Source organism: Salmo salar, chromosome ssa03, assembly GCF_905237065.1.
Source record: "Salmo salar chromosome ssa03, Ssal_v3.1, whole genome shotgun sequence".
NCBI lineage: Eukaryota > Metazoa > Chordata > Actinopteri > Salmoniformes > Salmonidae > Salmo > Salmo salar.
In genome coordinates this window covers 11188166-11204895 of record NC_059444.1, presented here as the reverse complement: position 1 = coordinate 11204895, position 16730 = coordinate 11188166, and the positions used below count along the sequence as shown (strand labels likewise).

Here is a 16730-nt window from a genome sequence, read left to right as displayed (position 1 = left end):
CAAGACATTTCAGCTTTACATTTGTTATTAATGTATAAAAATAAAAATTAAACAAAAAAAAATCCACTTTGACATTATGGGGTATTGTGTGTAGAATCAGTGACACAACATCAAAATGTCATCCATTTTAAATTCAGGCTGTAACACGACAACATGTGGAAAAAGTCAAAGGGTATGAAGACTTTCTGAAGGCACTGTGTGCACACAAACTATTGCATGCACGTACACACACACACACACACACACACACACACACACACACACACACACACACACACACACACACACACACACACACACACACACACAGAGATGTTTGTTTCTCTCCCCTTTGATGAGCACACAGAGGCTTTTCTTCTCTTGATACTAATTTGACTCGTGCCCCTCGACGCTTTGAAATGCAATGGAGATAGCCACTTTGTTATGGTGAGCATACACACATCATTGCATAAGTGCTAGCTTGCAGACACACACACATCTGCATAAGTGCTAGCTTGCAGACACACACACCTCTGCACACAGTGTCTTCAGAAAGTATTCATACCCCTTGACTTATTCCACATGTTGTTGTGTTACAGCCTGAATTCAACATGGATTAAATAAAAAAAATTCTCACCCATTTACACATAATACCCCATAATGACAAAGTGAAAACATGTTTTTAGAATTTTTAGCAAATGTATTGAAAATGAAATACAGAAATATCTAATTTACATAAGTATTCACACCCCTGAGTCAATACATGTTAGAATCACCTTTGGCAGTGTTTACAGCTGTGAGTCTTTCTGGGTAAATCTCTAAGAGCTTTCCACCCCTGTATTGTACATTATTTTCCCATTATTCTTTAAAAAATAATTCAAGCTCTGTCAAATTGGTTGTAGATTGCTAGACAACAATTTTCAGCTCTTAGAGACATATGCTTGTATCTTTGTAGTGACTGGGTGTATTGATACACCATCCAGAGTGGAATTAATAACTTCACCATGTTCAATAGGATAATCAATGTCTGCTTTTATTGGAAAACCTCCCTGGTCTTTGTGGTTGAATCTGTGTTTGAAATGCACTGCTTGACTGAGGTATCTTACAGATAATTGTATGCGTGGGGTACAGAGATGAGGTAGTCATAAAAAAAAACATTTTAAACACTATTATTACACACCCAGTGAGTCCATGCAATTTATGGGACTTGTTAAGCAATTTCTTTCTCGTGACCTTATTTAGACTTGCCATAAAAAGGGGTTGAACACTTATTTACTCAAGACATTCCAAATATTAATTAATTTGTAAAAAATTCAACAAACATAATTCCACATTCACATTATGGGGTATTGTGTGTAGGTCTGTGACCAAAAATCTAAATTATATCTATTTTAAATTCAGTCTGTAACACATCAAAATGTGGAAAAAGTCAAAAGGGTTTTGAATACTTTCTGAAGGCACTGTAAATGCTCACTTGCAAACACCAAAAAAACATTTAATTGTACATTCACATTTTATATAGTCATTTAGCAGACACTCTTTTCCAGAGCATTACAATCAGTGCATTCAATTAAGATATGTAAAACAACCACGTCATTGTTTCAGAGTTTATGCCAAACTTCTCTATGAATATCTGCTGTTGCTGTACTGCAGTACACACACACACACACACACACACACACACACACACACACACACACACACACACACACACACACACACACACACACACACACACACACACACAGACACACACACAGACACACACACACACACACACACACACCGGTTTTTCAATTCTATAATTTGTGCCAAACTATTTTCCTTTTCATGTCCCTAAAACGATGAATTCGCATATGGCTCCTTCTCAGGCAAACACAGATCGACACAAAAATGTACATACGATATAAACAGCTTTTCCGCCTCCATTTTGTAAAGAAAGGGAATAAAGATTGTGATCTAATCAATAGGTTGGTACTGGAGGTCACCCTGGAGGTCACAGGTCACTCTGGTTCCCTACTACGCCACGGGGTGAGACCATTAAGAACCATGGAAACTGGGCATAATCCACTTGAAGAGGACCCTCTCAGTGTGTGTGTGTGTGTGTGTGTGTGTGTGTGTGTGTGTGTGTGTGTGTGTGTGTGTGTGTGTGTGTGTGTGTGTGTGTGTGTGTGTGTCTGTGTCTGTGTCTGTGTGTGTGTGTGTCCGAGTGTGTGTTCTTACCACACTCCTTCTTGGGCTCATCAGAGCGGTCCTTGCAGTCCTTGACGTTGTCACACACCTTGGTGCTGTCGATACACTCTCCGTTCTTACACAGGAACTTCAAGGGACCCTCACACTTAGTGGCTGTGGCAGGAAGACATGGGGAAAGACTTTTACTACAGACAGTTAGCCAGGCAGACATACACAGACCAGCAGACAGACAGGTACAGGAAGGTACAGACAGACAGACAACCAGTTAGGTAGACATATAGAGCCAACGAGCCAATCAGGAAGTCAGCCAGCCAGACAATACTGTATGGAGTCAGCCAGCCAGACAGACAATACTGTATGGAGTCAGCCAGCCAGACAATACTGTATGGAGTCAGCCAGCCAGCCAGACAATACTATATAGAGTCAGCCAGTCAGCCAGCCAGACAGACAATACTGTATGGAGTCAGCCAGACAGACAGACAATACTGTATGGAGTCAGCCAGCCAGACATATAGAGCCAGCCAGCCAGACATATAGAGCCAGCCAGTCAGCCAGCCAGACATACTGTATGGAGTCAGCCAGCCAGCCAGACATATAGAGCCAGCCAGCCAGACATATAGAGCCAGCCAGTCAGCCAGCCAGACATACTGTATGGAGTCAGCCAGCCAGCCAGCCAGCCAGCCAGCCAGCCAGCCAGCCAGCCAGCCAGCCAGCCAGCCATGCAGACAGCCATACGGAGTGTCAGACATACTGTTGACACAGCCAGTAAGCCAGACACACACACACACACACACACACACACACACACACACACACACACACACACACACACACACACACACACACACACACACACACACACACACACATACCGTTGACACAGCCAGCCTCGTCACTCTGGTCAGGACAGTCATGGACCTTGTTACACTGCTTGGTACCGTGGATACAGGAGCCGTCACCACACTGGAACTCATCTGGCCTGCACGTCAGTAGGGCTGTAACACACACACACACACACACACACACACACACACACACACACACACACACACACACACACACACACACACACACACACACACACACACACACACACACACACACACACACACACAGACACACAGACACACACACACGGATACACACAGACACAAACCCAGATACACACAGACGCACACATACACAAGAAGAGGAGAGAGTTGGAGAAAAAAAATTGACTACAGGAAGAAGAGACCGTTAAACACTAAATAACTGAGGACTGAACTGAGGACTGAACTGAGCACTGAACTGAGCACTGAACTGAGCACTGAACTGAGGACTGAACTGAGCACTGAACTGAGCACTGAACTGAGCACTGAACTGAGGACTGAACTGAGCACTGAACTGAGGACTGAACTGAGCACTGAACTGAGGACTGAACTGAGGACTTAACTGAGGACTGAACTGAGCACTGAACTGAGCACTGAACTGAGCACTGAACTGAGGACTGAACTGAGGACTGAACTGAGGACTGAACTGAGCACTGAACTGAGGACTCAAGAAGCACACACACAGAGAGACAGACACATAGACAGACAGACAACCCCTTGACACACATTCAATCCATAGCGGGACATTAGCTGTACCTAGCAGGAGAAGCAGTAAACCGTGGGCTCTGTGATATATGATCTTCAGTATCCTGCCCCAAGATGGAGGCCTCTGCGGAGCCGTATCCCGCTCCTAGTCGCCATTAATTCCCATGCCCAGACATGAAACTCCCTTCTAGAGCCCACTAAAAAGCAATATTATATAAAGCATGGGGGGGATGATTTAGTGTTATCAGGAGATAGAGAACAGTGTGTGTAGCTGAGCCAAAAGCCAGATAGTGACTCTTTTTCCCAGTCAGTGTGTGTGTGTGTGTGTGTGTGTGTGTGTGTGTGTGTGTGTGTGTGTGTGTGTGTGTGTGTGTGTGTGTGTGTGTGTGTGTGTGTGTGTGTGTGTGTGTGTGTGTGTGTGTGTGTGCGCGCAAAGCTAAACTAGCTCGTAACTAAACTTATTCAAAAGCATGGGTCACATACAGGTAACTGACAGAATAACGGAAACACTAAATGTGCAAATGAGAGATACAAAGTATATCGAAAGCAGGCGCTTCCACAAAGGTATGGTTCCTGTGTTAATTAAGCAATTAACATCCCATCATGCTTAGGGTCATGTATAAAAATGCTGGGCAGGTCATTATTTTGGCTACCATGGATATGCCCCCATAGGATGATGACACCCCCATCCACAGGGCACGAGTGGTCACTGAATGGTTTGATCCACCACCATAAAAAAAACACCAAATGATGTATTTCCTCGTGGAAGACTGGTGTCTCATCCCTCCAATAGAGTTTCAGACACCTGTAGAATCTATGTCAAGGTGCATTTGATATTTTATTAGGATCCCCAAATTAAAAGCTGTTCTGGCCCAACACCCCATTAAGAAGCTTTATGTTGGGGTTTTCTTGATTTTGTCAGTTACCTGTGAATAATATATGTGTATAAGCATCATGTCCACCACGTTAGTGTTCACTACCAGTCACTTTGGATAAAGCATCATGTCCACCCTTTCACTACCAGTCACTTACATATGTCCACCCCGTTAGTGTTCACTACCAGTCACTTGATAAAGCATCATGTCCACCACTTTACACTACCAGTCACTTTATAATATTCCCTTATGTTCACTCTATTTATAAGCATCATGTCCACCACGTTAGTGTTCACTACCAGTCACTTTGGATAAAGCATCATGTCCACCCCGTTAGTGTACACTACCAGTCACTTTGGATAAAGCATCATGTCCACCAAGTGAGTGATTATAGTGTTATAGCTCGCTGTGGCAAAAATGAGACCTTGCTATTATTCAAGGGCTTTTAAACACTACAGGACATTAATGGGTTGCCTAGCAACCTGTGGACACTCGCTCTTACTCCTTTGCGTATGGCTTAACCTACTCCCTGCGCTGCCTTTCAATTGGCTGAAATAACATCTATCAGTGTTAATTGGCGTTTATGACACATTGGAGGGAGCGAGAGGAGGAAGGAGAAGAGAGAGGATAGGGCTTGATGACACCGCAGAGAGAGAGAGAGAGAGAGAGAGAGAGAGAGAGAGAGAGACAGAGAGAGAGAGAGAGAGGAGAGAGGTGGGACTTGATGACACCACATAGAGAGAGGAGGCTGAGAAAGAGGCAGGCAGACAGACAGACAGACAGACAGACAGACAGACAGACAGACAGACAGACAGACAGACAGACAGACAGACAGACAGACAGACAGACAGACAGACAGACAGACAGACAGACAGACAGACAGACAGACAGACAGACAGACAGACAGGATCCCTACATCAGCTAATGGGAAAACTTGTTTTATCACGACTGCCCCATCTTCACAAACAAACCTTCTCCCTCTCTCTCCATCTCTCTGTTTCCCTCTCTCTCAGTCTGCCTCTTCCTCTCTTTCTTTCTCTCTCTCCCTCTCCCTCTCTCTCTCTATATCTCCCTTTCCCTCTCTATCTCTCTTTCTTTCTCTCTCTCCCTCTCTCTCTATATCTCCCTTTCCCTCTCTATTTCTCTTTCGCGACTCAAGACAAACTGAGTTGTGTGGAGCCTGGTGAAATGAAAATGTGCTCTGTGACAAAATGGTGTGGCAACACAGATGGAAGATAAATGAAAGATATGGTAGTCTGGATAGTTGTCATTCTCCATGTACAGAGGTGGAGCAGAATACAACTAGACTGCTAGAGAATATGGTTGTAATTTAGCTCATCAAATTTCTGCCCTGCTAGAGCTGTACAGTATGTATCAGTGGAGGATGCTGAGGGGAGAATGGCTCACAATAATGGCTGGAACAGAGCGAATGGAATGGCATCAAACACATAGAAAACTTGTGTTTGTTGTATTTGATACCATTCCACCCATTCCACTCCAACCATTACCACGAGCCCTTCCTCCAAGCTCCTGTGATATGTACTGTGCATTCGGAAAGTATTCAGACCTTTTTTCCACGTTACATGCTTATTCTAAAATGGATTCAATTTATTTTATTTCATTGTTTTTGCTTTGTCATTATGGGGTATTGTGCGTAGATTGATGAGGATTTTTAAAATGTAATCCATTTTAGAATAAGGCTGTAACGTAACAAAATGTGGAAAAAGTCAAGAGGTCTGAATACTTTCTGAATGGACTGTATATGTATGTTTATGTTCATGTATCTAAGACAAAAAAAACTTCAAGAACACTTACGACATTCTGCCTCGTCTGACTTATCCTTGCAGTCCGGATCGCCATCACATTTCCACGGCAGCCTCACACACTCCCCGTTGGCGCACCGGAACTCCTCCATCGTACAGTTCACCCTGCGTCGTGGATGTGAACCTTCAACGCCGCAACGCTCCGGCCACTCGTCAGAGCCGTCGGGGCAGTCGGGGTCGCCGTCACAGCTCCACATAACGGGCACGCACTCCGAGGTGTTGCAGCGGAACTCGTGCGGGCTGCAGGTGTTCGTTGGCGAGTGGCGGTCGGAGCATTTGAGTTCGTCAGAGCCGTCGCCGCAGTCGTCATCGCCGTCGCACACGTAGACAGGTGCCAGGCACTTGCGGTTGGCACACTGGAACTGGCTTTTCGGGCAGGCTTTGTTGCCTGGAGGGTTCAGTTAGAGTTACAAAATCAACACACACATTCAGGATCCTGCCGGTATCAGACAAACCAACGAACGTGAACTTGACTTAAAAAAAGAGAAGTGGAGATGATACTGGTATCAGATTTCCAGAGATACACAGAGGGAGATAGACAGAGAGTGAGACACAGAGGGAGAAAGAGAGAGAGAGAAAGAGAGAAAGAGAGGGAGAGGGAGAGAGAGAGAGAGAGCGAGAGAGAAAGGTTGGGTGGTATTCAGATTTTCATACCGTCATACCGTTCCTGCATCATATTGGGGTATACGGTATTACGGAATGTGAACAAAAGGGGCGCAATTTTTTTAAATATATATAACTTTTTTTACGCACAAAACTATTTAAGGAACAGGGATCTTCTTAGCAAACTAAATGCATAGCTGGAGCCCTGAGCTGGATATAATTTATTTGACACGTCTAACATTTTTTATAGTTATATTTAACTTGTGATTTAAGCAGTGGCGTAGCACGCACCCAGCAAGATGGGGGCACCCCCCCCCCCCCAAAAAAAAGTACCTACAGTGCATTCGGATGGTATTCTGACCGCTTGACTTTATCCACATTTTGTTACGTTACAGCTCATTCCAAAATTGATTTTGAAAAATGTTATCAATCTACACAGAATACCCCATAATGAGCAAAAACAGATTTTTCGAAATGTGTGCTAATTTATTACAAATAAAAAACAGAAATACCTTACGTAAATAAGTATTCAGACCCTTTTCTATGAGACTCGAAATTGAGCTCAGGAGCATCCTGTTTCCATTGATCATCCTTGAGATGTTTCTACAACTTGAAATTCAATTGATTGGACACGACATTGAAAGGCACACACCTGTCTATATAAGGTCCAACAGTTGACAGTGCATGTCAGAGCAAAAACCAAGCCATGAGGTCAAAGGAATTGTCCATAGAGCTTATAGACAGGACTGTGTCGAGGCACAGATCTGGGGAAGGGTACCCAAAAATCTCTGCAGCATTGAAGGTCCCCAAGAACATAGTGGCCTCCATCATTCTTAAATGGAAGAAGTTTGGAACCACCAAGACTCTTGCTAGAGCTGGCCGCCTGGCCAAACTGAGCAGTCGGGGGAGAAGGGCCTTGGTCAGGGAGGTGAACAAGAACCCGATGGTCACTCTGACAGCGCTCCAGAGTTCCTCTGTGGAGATGGGATGAACCTTCCAGAAGGACAACCATCTCTGCAGCACTCTTTGGCCTGAATGCCAAGCGTCACGTCTGGAGGAAACCTGGCACCATCCCTACGGTGAAGCATGGTGGTGGCAGCATCATGCTGTGGGGATGTTTTTCAGCAGCAGGGACTGGGATACTAGTCAGGATCGAGGGAAAGATGAGCAGAGCAAAGTACAGAGAGATCCTTGATGAAAACCTACTCCACAGCGCTCAGGACCTCAGACGGGCGAAGCTTCACCTTCCAACAGGACAACGACCCTAAGCACACAGCCAAGACAACACAGGTGTGGCTTCGGGACAAGTCTCTGAATGTCCTTGAGTGGCCTAGCCAGAGCCCGGACTTGAACCCAATCGAACATCTCTGGAGAGACCTGAAAATAGCTGTGCCGTAACTCTCCCCATCCAACCTGACAGAGCTTGAGAGGATTTGCAGAGAAGAATGGGAGAAACTCCCTAAATTCAGGTGTGCCAAGCTTGTAGCGTCATACCCAAGAAGACTTGAGGCTGTAATCACTGCCAAAGGTGATTCAACAAAGTACTGAGTAAAGTGTCTGACATTTCAGGTACATTTGTTAATTAATTTGCAACGTAACAAAATGTGGAAAAAGTAAAAGGGGTCTAAATACTTCCCCAGTGCACCGTATGATGTTAAAGTCCAGACCACCAGCTTTAATTTGAGGGTATTTTCATCCATATCGGGTGAACCGTTTAGAAATTACAGCACTTTACGTACATAGTACACCCCCCAGGGGAGCGAAAGTATTAAGACAAATTCACTTATGTGTATTAAAGTAGTCAATAGGTAAGTATTTGTTCCCATATTCATACCTCGCAATGACTACATCAAGCTTGTGACTCTACACATTTGTTGGATCCATTTGCTCTTTATGTTGGTTTTGTTTCAGATTATTTTGTGAAATGAATGGTAAATAATGTCCTGTGTCATTTTGGAGGCACTTTAACTGTAAATAAGAACTGAATATGTTTCTAAACACTTCTACATTACTGTGAATGCTACCTTCTACCTTGATTACAGATAATCCTGAACGAATGGTGAATATGATGAGTGAGAAACACAGAGACCGATAGAGAGGATTGGTGCTGGTATCACACACTCATAGAAAAAAAGGTTCCAAAAGGGTTCTTCGGCTGTTCCCATAGGAGAACCCTTTTTGGTTCCAGGTAGAACCCATGCGGGTTCCATGTAGAACCCTTTCTACAGAGGGTTCTACCTCTAACCAAAAAGGGTTCTTCAAAGGGTTCTCTTACAGGGACAGCTGAAGAACCCTTTAAGATTCTAGATAGTACCTTTTTTTCTAAGAGTGCAGAGATGGTGAGACCAATAGAGATTGAGAGGGATGGTGCTGGTATCACAGACAGACAGAGAGTGGGAGAGAGATGGATGGTGTGAGTATCCCAGAGATGGTGAGAGGGGGCCTCTCATCCCAGAGACGGTGAGAGGGGCGGTGAGAGGGGGCCTCTCATCACAGAGACGGTGAGAGGGGGCCTCTCATCCCAGAGACAGTGAGAGGGGGCCTCTCATCACAGAGAGAGAGAGAGCGATAAAAGACCTCTCACAGCAGGCTCTGTCCTCCACTCAGTGGTAGATCTTTATCTCTCCATTCTCTCTCACACAGTCAAGAGAAATACAGCCATCCCATCGCTTCTATGGTCTCTGGCGGTGTCCCAAATGCCACCTTATTCCCTACGTAGTGCAGTACTTTGTGTACTAAATAGGGAATAGGGGACCACTTAGGACACACAATCTATCTCAGCAGAAAACTCACATGGAGAGTGGAGATTTGATATTCTACAGACAGCAAGGAGTTTCCCCCTGCTGCCTCTGTCGCCCTGGGCTCGCACTTATAGCGGAGGTTTAGGTCTGAGCTATGTTCATTAGGGCACACCGTTTCAAAACACTGTGCAATGAAAAATGAAAATGAGTCTTTCCTATTGCACAAGATCAGAAAATACCTCCCTGTTTCACTCCGGGTTGGAGAATTTTCTTCAGTTTCGTGCCTAATGAACACAACGCTGGTTTCCTGTCTCAAACGTTTTGTTCTGTGTGACGAATGACAGGGTAAAAAAGCACCGTATAAATAAAATGTAATTTGAGTCGAAGGGAGACATTTAATTTAGGATTTTAGAGGCTCCTTTCCACCCACAGTGTCAAAACAGATTGATTCTTGGTAACCCCGCTGGGCATACACTGGTTGAATCAACGTCGTTCCCATTTCATTTCAATGAACGTTGAACTGTGCCCAGAGGGTGTGGCTTTGAAACAGCAATGACGGTGGGGGCATGGGCAGATTTAGTACATTGAGTCACCGTTGTTTTTATGTTAGTTTAATGTAATGTTAATTTGATGTCGTTTCCCCGTTATTTCAATGTAACTGGTACGCTGTATCAATGTGGAAACCGAATTGAATATGCAGAAAGTCACCAACCGACAGCATTAGTCTTGCATTAACAGCATGCTTCAACGTTTCGTTAATCCCACATGCGTTACGTTTCGTTAATCCCACATGCGTTACGTTTCGTTAATCCCACATGCGTTATGTTTGGTTAATCCCACATGCGTTATGTTTAGTTAATCCCACATGCGTTATGTTTAGTTAATCCCACATGCGTTACGTTTCGTTAATCCCACATGCGTTATGTTTAGTTAATCCCACATGCGTTATGTTTAGTTAATCCCACATGCGTTATGTTTAGTTAATCCCACATGCGTTACGTTTCGTTAATCCCACATGCGTTATGTTTAGTTAATCCCACATGCGTTATGTTTCGTTAATCCCACATGCGTTACGTTTCGTTAATCCCACATGCGTTATGTTTGGTTAATCCCACATGCGTTATGTTTAGTTAATCCCACATGCGTTATGTTTGGTTAATCCCACATGCGTTATGTTTAGTTAATCCCACATGCGTTACGTTTCGTTAATCCCACATGCGTTATGTTTGGTTAATCCCACATGCGTTATGTTTGGTTAATCCCACATGCATTATGTTTAGTTAATCCCTCAATCAATATGTTTAGTTAATGCCTCATTCATTATGTTTAGTTAATGCCTCATTCATTATGCATTTAAAGACAACCTAAGTGATACTGGAAAGAGCTGTGTACATTCTTTAATTCTTCAAAGAGTTCACCCAATTATTCCCTAATTATACCAGTTGTTACACACCTGCAAGAAGCAGACTCAGACATGCGGCTGCTATTCTTATTTCACAGTTATAGACTGAAAATCATTACATTACTTGCTTTTTCAGTGTAGAATGTAGCACGCCATACCAGACCAGACCATACTAGACCATAACAGACCAGACCAGACCATACTAGACCATAACAGACCATACTAGACCAGACCATACTAGACCATAACAGACCATACTAGACCAGACCATACTAGACCATAACAGACCAGACCAGACCATACTAGACCATAACAGACCATACTAGACCAGACCATACTAGACCATACTAGACCATACTAGACCATAACAGACCAGACCATACTAGACCATAACAGATCAGACCAGACCATACCAGACCAGACCATACTAGACCATAACAGACCAGACCATACTAGACCATAACAGACCAGACCATACTAGACCATAACAGACCAGACCATACTAGACCATAACAGATCAGACCATACCAGACCATAACAGACCAGACCAGACTAGACCATAACAGACCAGACCATACCAGACCAGACCAGACCAGACTAGACCATAACAGACCAGACCAGATCAGACCATACCAGACCAGACCATAACAGACCATAACAGACCAGACCATACTAGACCATAACAGACTAGACCATACCAGACCAGACCAGACCAGACCAGACCATAACAGACCAGACCATACCAGACCAGACCATAACAGACCAGACTAGACCATAACAGACCAGACCAGACCAGACCATAACAGACCAGACTAGACCAGACCATAACAGACCAGACTAGACCATAACAGACCAGACCAGACCAGACCATAACAGACCAGACCAGACCAGACCATAACAGACCAGACCATAACAGACCAGACTAGACCATAACAGACCAGACCAGACCAGACCATAACAGACCAGACCAGACCAGACCATAACAGACCAGACCATAACAGACCAGACTAGACCATAACAGACCAGACTAGACCATAACAGACCAGACTAGACCATAACAGACCAGACTAGACCATAACAGACCAGACCATAACAGACCAGACTAGACCATAACAGACCAGACCAGACCATAACAGACCAGACTAGACCATAACAGACCAGACCATAACGGACCAGACTAGACCATAACAGACCAGACCAGACCATAACAGACCAGACCATAACAGACCAGACTAGACCATAACAGACCAGACCATAACAGACCAGACCAGACCATAACAGACCAGACTAGACCATAACAGACCAGACCATAACAGACCAGACCAGACCATAACAGACCAGACTAGACCATAACAGACCAGACCATAACAGACCAGACCAGACTAGACCATAACAGACCAGACCAGACCATAACAGACCAGACCATAACAGACCAGACTAGACCATAACAGACTAGACCATAACAGACCAGACCAGACCATAACAGACCAGACCAGACCATAACAGACCAGACTAGACCATAACAGACCAGACCATAACAGACCAGACCAGACCATAACAGACCAGACTAGACCATAACAGACCAGACTAGACCATAACAGACCAGACTAGACCAGACCAGACCAGACTAGACCAGACCAGACCATACCAGACCAGTGGCTAAAGCAGAAAAGAGCAGCACAGATACAATACAAAGTGTCTTCAGAAGTATTCCTACCCCTGGACTTATTCCACATTTGTTGTGTTACAGCCTGAATTCAACATGGATTAAATAGATATTTCTATTCATGACAAAGTGAAAACATGTTTTTACAAATGTTTTCAAATGTATTGAAAATGAAATACAGACATTTGTCATTTACATAAGTATTCACACCCTCTGAGTCAATACTTTGTAGAAGGACCTTTGGTAGTGATTACAGCTGTGAGTCTTTCTGGGTTAATCTGTATGAGCTTTCCACACCTGGATTGTACAATATTTGCCTATTATTATTTTTTTTAATTCTTCAAGCTGTCAAAGTGGTTGTTGATCATTGCTAGACAATCATTTTCAGGTCTTGCCATAGATTTTCAAGTAGATTGAAGTCAACACTGTAACTCGGCCACTCAGGAACATTCACTGTCTTCTTGGTAAGCAACTCCAGTGTAGATTTGTCCTTGTGTTTTAGGTTATTGTCCTGCTGACCAGTGAATTCATCTCCCAGGGTGTGGTGGAAAGCAGACTGAACCAGGTTTTCCTCTAGGATTTTGCCTGTGATTAGCTCTAATCGTCACTTATCATCAAGCTGATGGGTGTAAATTAGCCTCTGGCAGAACGTGGAAACAGTGTATCATGATCATCCTGCTTATCATACACCCATATGTCCAATCACCCACACACACCCACACACACACACACACACACACACACACACACACACACACACACACACACACACACACACACACACACACACACACACACACACACACACACACACACAGTTTCATGTATTCATTTCACTAAGGCCAGCGATGAGGCCTTCTACTGATGGAACCATTTGAGATTCATCTGAGCTGCAGGAATCGTCTTCATCAATATTAAACCACAGCGTTCCATTTGATTCTGCTGTGTCTTATCAGTATGAAAACACGCTCGCACGCACACCACACACACACAGCATGTACGTTTCAGTGCAAACACGCACAACACACCACGTGCAACCTACCCCCAATAATCTACTAATCTGCAGTTCAATTATTAAGGAAACTCCATAAACATGCATATCACACATGAGGAGGTCCGTTAGTAAAATACATGAGCATTTCCAGCTACATGGGTAGAGACTTTCATGTCAGTTGGGGCCTGTAGTAAAAGGATTTACTAAAAGGGTTCAGAGAATCTTTAATTCCTCTTCTGGAGTTTGGCGGATGATGATCCAAGGGGAATGTGACATCATTCCCAGCCAATCAGAAGGGCATGCCCGTGGTGTGACCCAGTTCTCTCTCTCTCTCCGATTGGACGAGAAGCCGTGGTGATGGGGGGTTTCCGCCGGCAACAACTACTGCCTCGGAGGTAAAGAGAGAGGGAAGACTGGTCGGTCACTCTGCTGCTCACTGTAGGGATTCCACACACATACACACACTCAGTATGTTCATACTGTACCCACAGTCCCGTTCGTACCGTACCCACGGTCCATTTCGTACCCACGGTCCCGTTCATACACACAGTCCTGTTCACCTGTATGTCCCATTTGCCTCTGAGCCCATGCATTCTCACTCACATCAAAAAGTGTCACCAGGTTAAGGGACATTTGACTCTCACAGATATTATTCATAGAAATACAACCTCCCTGTTTCACAAGGGCCATATAGTACAGTGATATACAACCTCCCTATTTCACAAGGGCCATACAGTACTGTGATATACAACCTCCCTGTTTCACAAGGGCCATACAGTACTGTGATATACAACCTCCCTGTTTCACAAGGGCCATATAGTACTGTGATATACAACCTCCCTGTTTCACAAGGGCCATACAGTACTGTGATATACAACCTCCCTGTTTCACAAGGGCCATACAGTACTGTGATATACAACCTCCCTGTTTCACAAGGGCCATACAGTACTGTGATATACAACCTCCCTGTTTCACAAGGGCCATACAGTACTGTGATATACAAACTCCCTGTTTCACAAGGGCCATATAGTACAGTGATATACAACCTCCCTGTTTCACAAGGGCCATATAGTACAGTGATATACAACCTCCCTGTTTCACAAGGGCCATACAGTACTGTGATATACAACCTCCCTGTTTCACAAGGGCCATATAGTACTGTGATATACAACCTCCCTGTTTCACAAGGGCCATACAGTACTGTGATATACAACCTCCCTGTTTCACAAGGGCCATACAGTACTGTGATATACAACCTCCCTGTTTCACAAGGGCCATACAGTACTGTGATATACAACCTCCCTGTTTCACAAGGGCCATACAGTACTGTGATATACAACCTCCCTGTTTCACAAGGGCCATACAGTACTGTGATATACAACCTCCCTGTTTCACAAGGGCCATATAGTACAGTGATATACAACCTCCCTGTTTCACAAGGGCCATACAGTACAGTGATATACAACCTCCCTGTTTCACAAGGGCCATACAGTACTGTGATATACAACCTCCCTGTTTCACAAGGGCCATATAGTACAGTGATATACAACCTCCCTGTTTCACAAGGGCCATTGAGGCCTCCATAGACCTTTCACTAGTAGAAGGTCACGTTGAAGGCAGTTTAAAGTTTAGACAGGCTGGCCTTCTCCACTGGAGAATGACTCAACAGATAACCTTTTCTACTTATGCCATAGACACATTTACAGAACAAAGAGAATACTGGCCGATAATGGGGAGAAAGAAGCAGCACACTCATCCACAGGGGAGAGATGACAACGGAGGGAGAGATGATAGAGAGAGGAAGAGAGGAATGTTTTCTTCCATAGTGATGTCAGTATTATGACCACACATACAACTAGGACTATGAAGGACGAAGGGCGAGATAGAGGAGAGCGAAAAAGAGGAGAGTTATTGTTCATGGTGTAGCCAGACAGTTATGAAGACCACACTTATCTAGCCAGGTTTATCGGGGAGAAGGGATGCTGAAGCATGATTCACGCTATCGTCTGGTCCCAGACCTGTACTGTATGTGCACTAGTCTAGCAAGCAAACTCCTTGTGACTAACATTGTCATGTCATACACCAAATTCTTACAAAAAAGGTGCTACTGTAACCGAAAAGGGTTCTTCAGCTGTCCCCATCAGGAGAACCCTTTGAAAAACCCTCGATGGTTCCAGGTAGAACCCTTTTGGGGTCCATGTAGAACCCTCGGTGGAAAGGGTTCTACATACAGGGTTTTACCTAAACCAAAAAGTGTTCTCCCATGGGACAGCCGCAGCTGTCACCATAGCAGTATGTTAATTTGACCAGTTTCACATAGCAGCAAAATAATCCCGCAGTAACAGGAAATGTAAATTATTGTTTGGATTATAATTCATGGACATTTTTGTAGAGATTGATACATGTTTTGTTAGGGCAAATCAAGCCTGAAATGTTAAAGTGGAAATGACAAACCTTAGAAGCCTTTTTAAACCTCAAATTCACTACAAGTTTGCTTTTAATCCTGCGTCAATAGTGTGATCAAATTAAGATCCTACATCTGTACATACAGTACATTTAGGGTTGCAAAAATTCTGGTAATATCCCCAAAATTCCCTGGTTTTACAGAAATCCTGGTTGAGAAATTCCTTGTAAAAGGATGGAATAAGCAGGAAATCCGGGAATCCTCCAAACATGATTTCTGGAAAACCTGGGAATTTTAGGAAAGTTACAGGGATTTTGCAACTGCAGTCAGAAACTAACTCCTACAGTACAGTCAGAAGGGTTAAACTAACTCCCACAGTACAGTCAGAAGGGTTAAACTAACTCCTACAGTACAGTCAGAAGGGTTAAACTAACTCCCACAGTGCAGTCAGAAGGGTTAAACTAACTCCTACAGTA

The 16730-nt window shown here is 44.0% G+C and overlaps 1 protein-coding gene across 3 annotated transcripts in view; it reads right to left on the bottom strand.

Moving 5' to 3' along the window:
- The window catches only part of LOC106598404 (low-density lipoprotein receptor-related protein 8), a 238186-nt gene that overhangs the window by 105902 nt on the left and 115554 nt on the right, over positions 1-16730 (bottom strand). For all 3 annotated transcript variants that reach the window (XM_014189447.2, XM_045714492.1, XM_014189454.2), the window contains exons 5-7: positions 6437-6832; positions 3045-3167; positions 2203-2325 (exon numbers count right to left, since the gene is read on the bottom strand). In XM_014189447.2, the coding sequence (XP_014044922.1) occupies positions 2203-2325; positions 3045-3167; positions 6437-6832 (642 nt within the window). The remainder of the gene's footprint in view (positions 1-2202; positions 2326-3044; positions 3168-6436; positions 6833-16730) is intronic.